This window comes from Aedes aegypti, chromosome 2, assembly GCF_002204515.2.
Source record: "Aedes aegypti strain LVP_AGWG chromosome 2, AaegL5.0 Primary Assembly, whole genome shotgun sequence".
Taxonomy (NCBI): Eukaryota; Metazoa; Arthropoda; class Insecta; order Diptera; family Culicidae; genus Aedes; species Aedes aegypti.
The window spans coordinates 81713126-81721578 of NC_035108.1; the positions used below are offsets into that span (position 1 = coordinate 81713126).

The 8453-nt window shown below is 38.9% G+C and overlaps 1 protein-coding gene across 2 annotated transcripts in view; it reads left to right on the top strand.

Moving 5' to 3' along the window:
- LOC5574901 overlaps nucleotides 1-7896 on the top strand; it is a 318036-nt gene extending 310140 nt beyond the window's left edge. For both annotated transcript variants that reach the window (XM_021841342.1, XM_021841343.1), the window contains exons 8-9: nucleotides 5442-5640; nucleotides 6256-7896. In XM_021841342.1, coding sequence (XP_021697034.1) covers nucleotides 5442-5640; nucleotides 6256-6320 — 264 coding nt within the window. In that variant the 3' untranslated portion in view covers nucleotides 6321-7896. The remainder of the gene's footprint in view (nucleotides 1-5441; nucleotides 5641-6255) is intronic.
- The last annotated feature ends 557 nt before the right edge of the window (nucleotides 7897-8453 follow it).

The window sequence follows — 8453 nt, forward strand, 5'->3', positions numbered from 1 at the left end:
ATCGGTACCGTGGTGGTATCCTGAAGTAAAGGCGACAATTCGTCGGCGTCGAAAATGTCTGCGCACCCTTCAACGTCTTCAGCGTTCTAATCCAAACCAAACTGAAGCATTGGCGAGTTTCCAGGAAGCTAAAGCAGAGGCGAAAAAAGCGGTGAATCAAGCTAAGCAGCAATCGTGGGAAGATTTCGTGGCGAAAAATATCACCAATTAACAAAGTACTAGCGAGAGATCAGCGACTTCAAGCTATCCCCCATCTTTCCAGATGGCAAAAACGGTGGCTGAACGAGAGTGGCGAGTTTCCTGCCAGCTGGCGGAATGCTATTATCGTTTCCATCCCGAAACCGAATTGCCAGGATTCCGGACCGGCTGTCTTCCGGCCTATCTCACTCACCAGCTGCATGGCGAAGTTGTTTGAGCGCATCATCAACCGTCGTTTGATTACGGAACTAGAGTCCAGTGGGTGACTTGACAAGCGCCAGCACGCTTTCCGTACAGGACGAGGCACCGACACCTATTTTGCCGAGCTGAAGAAATCACTGTCAAATATGGACGAGCACTGCCTTATAGCCTCCTTGGATCTGTCGAAGGCGTATGACACGACCTGGCGGCACGGAATATGGACCAATGCACGAGTTCACTATTTGACGTTTGAGCGGTGCCGTGTTATTTACGTGACCATGGCAACAAGTGAATTCGGCACCGCTCAAACGTCAAATTAATGAACACGTGCATTGATCCATTGCGGACATTGAAATCGTGGCGAATATGTGGTCGAATGATAAACATCTTGCAAAGTTTTCTCTTGGAGCGAACATTTCAGGTAGCTGTAGGAGGACACCAGGATACCTCAGGGTTCCGTGCTATCTGTAACACTGTTCCTCGTCGCGATGCAGCCCATCTTGCGAATTGTAGAATTGGTGAGCCGAGGAGGACCAGCATCTCTGCAGATTCTGGCCCCGGCGTACAACAAAATGGACCGATTTACTTCCGGAGCGTTTGTTACCAGTCCAATAATATCGGTTATGGCCGAAGCGGGCACATTGCCATTTGATCTTCTGGCAGAACAGTCGTCAATGCGGACGGCAATTCGCATTATGGAAAATAATCGCGACAATAACAACATCCCTTTAATTCGACGAACATCGGACCGTATGGTGAAACTAACGGGAGCAGCGCGATCGAGTGTGGCATGCAAAAAAGCCATCAATTGTGTGGGACGTCAAACGCCATATTCGAGCCGGCGATCCACCAGAAAGAGTCCGCCCTATTGTTCAACAGCTACTCTCGAACCGTTTTTGCCAATCATCTATCATTTACACCGATGGATCCAAACTAGACAATACGGTAGGAGCTGCTTTTCATACAGCTGGATTGGCGGGCACGTACAGCCTTCCGGAAGAATGCAGCGTATTTTTCGCTGAAGCATACGCCATAAAAAGGGCCGTCTCCATTCCAAATGTTCATCGAGAAATAGTGATTTTCATGGACGATCAGGGAAATCAAAACACCCGTGGATCCAAGAAATTGAATATGCGGTGCGGACCAAACAGGTCCGATTCTGTTGGATCCCTGGACATGCAGGGATCAATGGAAATACCGAAGCCGACCGACTTGCCAACGAGGCGCGTAGGCAACCGGTCATTGATACTCCCCTTCCAGGAGAGGATGCATTAAGAGCGGTCAAAAAGGCGATACGTAGTCAGTGGGATAGCAGGTGGTATGAAGCTCGAGACGTGAAGTTAAGGGAAGTGAAGAACGACACGTTTCGATGGCCAGACCGTAGTAACGTAGCTGACCAACATGTGTTAACCCGGCTAAGGATTGGTCACACACCTTTTTACTGAAGAAGGAGCCACCGCCCAGCTTTGAATGCTGTGGGAAGACAGAATAATGAAATCAGTTCAACCAGCCTCCAAGAAGCTCTGAGCAACGATGAAAATTGCACAAAAAAAATATTGAAATTTTTAACGGAAACTCAATTTTATTGCCAAATATGATGAGATATGAATTGTAAACTTATAACCATTCAAGTCCGACACGAATGCACTCAGGTGTAAAGTGTCGTAAATACACAATCAATCAACCAATCACTACAATATCTTTCCGAGAAAAATATAATGATGATCAAAACGATTGTACCCCGTTTGGCATAAGGTCGTTTGGCATAAAGTCGTTTGGCATAAAGTCGTTTGGCATAATTGTCGTTTGGCATAATGACCGTTTGGAATAATGACCGTTTGGCATAATGATTGACTTAAAATAAATATCGGCATTTTTTAAGCTTTTTCTGAGATCAACACCACCGAGCCTATAGCAACAAATTTTGATAAGCTCTAAACAAGCGTGGTCTTCGTTCAGAGATTTTCCAAGCTAAGAATTTCAAAAAATTTTGTGACATTAGAGAGCGTTACTAAATAAAACTTGTGACGGGTCTCTATATCTCAGAACATAGAGTATGTTTGAGCTTGTTGCGATATACATATTTGAAAACAGTAAATTTGCAAAGAAATTTCTTAGTTATTCATCATGGGAACGCTCATAGAATTTTCACTGCAGCTCTGTCCCAGTTTGGACGTAACACTCGATGAAAATGGCTTGATAAAAGAATGGATTTTTTTTACAAAATATCAAAACCTCTAATCCAAAGATATATCAATGCGACTTAATGCAAAAATAGCCTATATACGAGAGCAGACTTTTTTTCGTTTGAAATGTTTAAGGCTTTAACGCAAAAAAATGTTTTCACAGCATAGCTCAAATGAACAACACATCTTTAAAAGAAAATATTTGTGGCAAAACTTTTCAACGGTTCAATATAAATTATAATTTTGGAAGTGTACATCAAAAACATCTATTACCGAGAGAAGGGAAAATTTGTGATTGAAATAATATTTTTTCCAGCATATCTCGGAAGGAGATCACGCGTTTGCTTCAAAAAAAGTTTATGTTAAATATTGGCAGGTTCTAAAGTAATTATCATTCTAACAACATATCTGGCAAGAATTGATAAAACAGCAACATATAAAAATGGTTAACATTTAGCTTTACTAAATAATTAAATTTAAAACAGTATAAATATAAAGAACAGCCTATTTTTAAAAGAAGGCAACATTTATAATTGAACTAATAGAAGAATGAATGCCAAAAAATACTGCGGCATAATAATACGAAAAGACATAAAAAAGTGCGTTTAGAATCATCGAAGTGATTGTGGTACTTTTCCCCGAGTGACTGGTTTCCTCGAAAAGTGGTAACAAGAAAGAACGATAAACAGTCAAAAGAAGGAAGTATTCTGTCATTCTCGGCTATGCACATGTTGGCAAAAGTGATGAGGACGGTAAAACTCGAAAGAACGAATTAAACAAAAAAGGGTGCATATAGGATTGACAGTTCGTTCACCTTCCTGAAATGTATAAAGTTACGACAATTATGATTGCTAAAACTTTTCGGGGAAGTGGGCTAGTCGGGGAAACGGGATATTCGGGGAACTGGCATTCGAGAAAGTGGCATTCAGGGAACTGGTGTTCGGGGAAACGACATTCGGGGAACCGACATTTCGGGAAAAGTAGCACATCCCATCAAAGTAACTGCAGTAATCGATTTCTCTTTTCGCTGATAATTTGAACAGATCAATGTTATCGATTGCCGCCCTTTTTCAGTTGGAAACAAAAAAAAATATTTAAAAAATATTGCTCCAAAGAACAGCCTATGCATAGAAGAAGGAGAAATTTATTTGAAATTTCAAATCAGCAGCTTCATACCTATAATAATGGTTACATCATATTTAGCAAAAAATAGAACAAATAAAAGAAGGGTAAATTTGTGCTAAACATACAAAAATCTTCAGTGCAGAAATTTGTTCCAATAGCGAAACTCAAAAGAAGAATTAATATTTGAAAGAAGGGTTTTTTTTCTGGATAAAGAATAATATACAATTGACAATAACTTTCCTAATATGCTTAAATTTATTCAAGAGCGAATGATTGTTGAATAAAGTGTCATTTTGTATCAATAGACTCCAAAACAAGCCTGATGTCATCAGAAAGATTCAATTGACTGTTTAACGAGAAACTTGCGACGATCGACGACCATATTTCATATAACGGAGGGTATTAGAACTAACTTGGAGGTGATGTTTTCGAAATTTGGAGGTTTAAATCACCTCCAAACACTAGCGATTTTGCGGTGGGATGTTGACGTTTGATCACGAATAGAAACGTAAAAACGAAAAATTGAGAAATTCTTGGTTTCAGACGAATATTATGCCAAACGACTTTATGCCAATCGACTTTATGCTAAATGACCATTATGCCAAACGACTTTATGCCAAACGGCTTTATTCCAAACGACTTTATGCCAAATGTCCTACCACTGATCAAAACACGTTACATTTTTGTGTGTCACGGTGTGAAAGTATGAAGTGGAACTGATATGCGGTTACTCTTAATTATGGGACAGTTTGACTTACTGTTTTTTCCTATTTTTTTTTTTTCGAACAAATCATATTATTAAGGTCCTGTTATTTACACCTTTCATAGAAACTTACATCTTACATTTAAGGCGCGCCTATTAGCAAATATAATCGAATTAATTTCTGAAGAACCAAATCGGTACTACTGATTTTTCACCATGCAACGGAACTCTAGTCCCATCCTTGTTTCGTTTTTAGGTTAGTCCCTGAAAATTACTAGGAAAAAGGGGTTTTGAACCAGCAGCAAAACCGAATCTAGCTACAATATTTTTTAGTGATCAGCTTTCACGTGAGTCCTTGAATTAACAGTACTTTAAAGTTCTTGTTGAGTTCATACTCATAATTGTTATCCTGGCTTCAAGTGCAGTGCTAGTTTAAATAGATTCAATTTCAGAAACTGTTGCCAGTATCAAAGACTTTGTACCGCGAATCCTTGAATTACCAGATGATATTACCCTAGCCCGAGAAAGAAGATGAGAGGGTTGAATTTAGTAGATTTTACCCCGTAAGGCACATCGAAAAGGTGATTTGCCCGCGTTACGGGTTGGACTTTTTTTGCTAGATGAAAGTTTTTACTAACTTACTGAGTGATTGTACAACTTAAGGGTTCATAGGTTACGACCAATTTTAGTTTTCCAAGCAGTATCTTCTGATAAACCGACTGTGGAAAGAAGCTCACTTCTCATTCAAATCATTTAATAATGAAACATATATGCGCTTACGACTGCATCACATTTGAATTTCAAATTCTCCAAAAAAAGTAGCCTAATTAAGCCACTACAAATTCACACCTAATCTGGCCGAATCGATCAACCCTCGCGCCTTGCTATTCTACAGTCACACACCCAACCTCATCCGACAAAAGACCACACGATTAATCGTCGTCGTTTAGAACTTATCGCAAATTTATGAGTCTGCGGTTTCAGAAAAACTAATCATTTGTCTTGTTTTTTAATCTCGAAATTTACAGACGCGTTCCCGCCAGAACGGCAATGGAAACGGCAATGGCAACCAGCAGCATCGCCAGTCGCAGCACCATCAGCAGCAGCCGAATGTCAAACTTTGCGGTACCAACAATCACACCTACCACTCGTGGTGTCACATGTTGCGGGATTCTTGCAACACCGGATTCTACATTGACGTCCAGTACAATGGAGTTTGCAGTTTCGGTAATTTTCGTCGTTAATCTATCTACCAAAAGCATCATTTTTCATAACATCCTAATTTGGTACACCTAAATTAAGCGTTTATTAACATTTTGTTACCAACATATTACATTTCATTTGCCGTAGTAAGATCATCTTCTACAATCAGGGATTCGATTTTTTTCACATTTTGGTATTGCAATGCTTTAGCGATGGAAAGTTTCGACAGCATTGTCAATATGAAGTTTTGTTTGCAAAGAAATGTTAATATCAAGATTACTATCGATGTAAGTTTCACATATATTCTAGTCGGCTTGTAAATAATTGAAAGTGGAGATGATTTTAATTTTAAGATAAAACTGGCTAAAAAAGTTCAGCCGAAGAAATTTTCTATGGGAATTGTTGATCCCCCAAAAACAATCGATATATCTTCAAAACCAGGCGATCAATCATCAAAACCGATACAGATTCTCAGAAAAGATAAGTTTTTTGAAATCTTGAGAAAATATTATGCTAAACTATTGAAAACTAAAATATATATCGACATGCATACACTTTTGGGGTGGAAAAATGATGCTGCCTGTAGACACGTTTGAGTGTTCATCGTCAAAAAGCTAAAAAGTATTCTTTTCTTTGTAGATCGAAGCGTGGCGCCGTCCTCCATTCTGACACTTTCGGCCAGTAGTAGCAAGACCAAACCATAGCACCGTCGGCCGATGCGCAAGCTGGCAACACTGAACAAGCTGGATCCCGCCATTTGGCAACTGCTGGCTTGAAACTTATACCAAAAACCAAACAAACAAAATTTTTACCCTGTAGTTGATGTTACAAAGATGTAAAAAGTAGATTTTAGCGCTCAGTGTCTATATATTTATGAAGTAGTTCAGTCAAACCAGGGCAAAAAAGTAAGATATGCGGAAGCAGGAAATTGTTGTATAAATTTTTCATCGATTGGTTTTAATCTCCTAGTGGTTAGTATTTGTGTATAAAGTGATCTGACTTCAACGGAACCGTTTTGAGTATATTTAGTGCCTACTGGCACCATCTATTTATGGTCTAATTGAAAACGAACCAGAATATCCCACTGATGGAACTTTATTTATTGCCTTGTACAATTTAAAACAACCCGCATCGCAGCGGGAGCGTAGCTTAGTAGGTTCATTATTTTTCTTTTCGTTTTCACGAATTATTTATTCAAAGTCCTCACAGTTGACGGGGCATTATTTATTAGAAAAGATTTCAATATGAAACGAGCCAAAAAGTAACCCTTAAATCCACGATAACGGCGTTAGGATCGCCCAAATTTAGTCTATCGAAAGTAATACAACAATCAACTCGGTGCTGTTCTCGAACTTCTTGTCAAATGAAAAGCCTAGAAAATTTAGTAAAACAAGTCCAATTCATTCACCGAAAATTCCTTTCGTCGTTGTTCTGTAGACTAATGTGTTATAGTTAAACCACAGGCAAACACACGTACAACTTTGCTATCGTTGCTAATCGCAAATACTTTGCCCAATGGTAAAATCAATGTATTCCTTCAAGTGTGTACCAGATAGCACCATTAGTCCAGTGTTACGTCTGTTTGTCTGTGGTTGGACGATGTAAATCAAATTACGCTAAGAAAAGCTTGATGAAAATTGACAAAAAATAATACAAAACAAAACAACTTCCAGGTTGATCTAGCTCTTGTTACTGCGCAGTTGTATAAAATACTAACGTAGACAATTTAGAACGATGAAGGTAACCTTAATCTGTATTAAACGATTGACTGATTTTAATCTAATGCAAAACAAATAATTCGATTCTTGTGCGCATAGCAAATGGGCTGTCGAACGGTCTGTAACATTTACCCACTTTTTACACTAGTGAAAATTCTATTTACCTTTCTCCAAAGGGATTAGCGGTAGAGCGAGACTTAACTAGAACAAAAAAAAATGTAAGCACATACTTGACAGCAATCTGAAACGTGTGGATTATCTACTGCATTAATTCATATTTACTCTGTTGGAAAACGAAGGAACCAGGTTCTCAAAAAAGTATTCTTCCCCATCTGAACTCGGGGAGAGGTCTATGTAATTCAATAACTCAAACAATAAATATATTCTCTAGACACACAACAGTGGAACATTAGCAAATGTCAATGCGTTATAGTAAATTGTACTGGTTTTAGTAACATATTGCAACACAAACATGGTAGCATCCACTTCAATAACAACAGCAACAACAGAAAAAGCAAGAAACTAGACAAAAATAAATGTTTATTAATGTTGATACAAACAATCGCAGGGCGGAGATAAATGTTTTGAAAGAAATATATTCCTTGTTATATATTGGGACCTGTCGAGTGGTTAGATTCCGCGGCTACAAAGTGAAGCCATGCTGAAAGTTTCTGGGTTCGATTCCCGGTCGGTCCAGGATCTTTTCGCAATGGAAATTTTCATAGAGTCTCATCGTACCTACCTCACGATATACGAATGCGAAAATGACGACTTAGGCAGAGAAAGCTTACAGTTAACAACTGTAGAAGAGCTCATAAGAACACTATGCTGAGAAGCAGGTGCTGTCCCAGTGGGGACGTAACGCCAGGAAGAAGAAGAAAAAGATATTGGTGCTGTAATCATTAAGCACGTGTTTCAATTACGTGTTGAGAAGTTTTCAGGGAAGAGCAAAGTAGGTATGATGGTCCGTGAAGCAAACAAAATGCATGGATCTTCAAACGCAATGTTGACCATGTAAATTTAAATTTACAAATTCATTCTTTTTGTAATGTACCCAAGTAACCAAATATCATTTTAATTCGCCCTGCGTGCTATAATACAGCTGATATGCCCTGTATA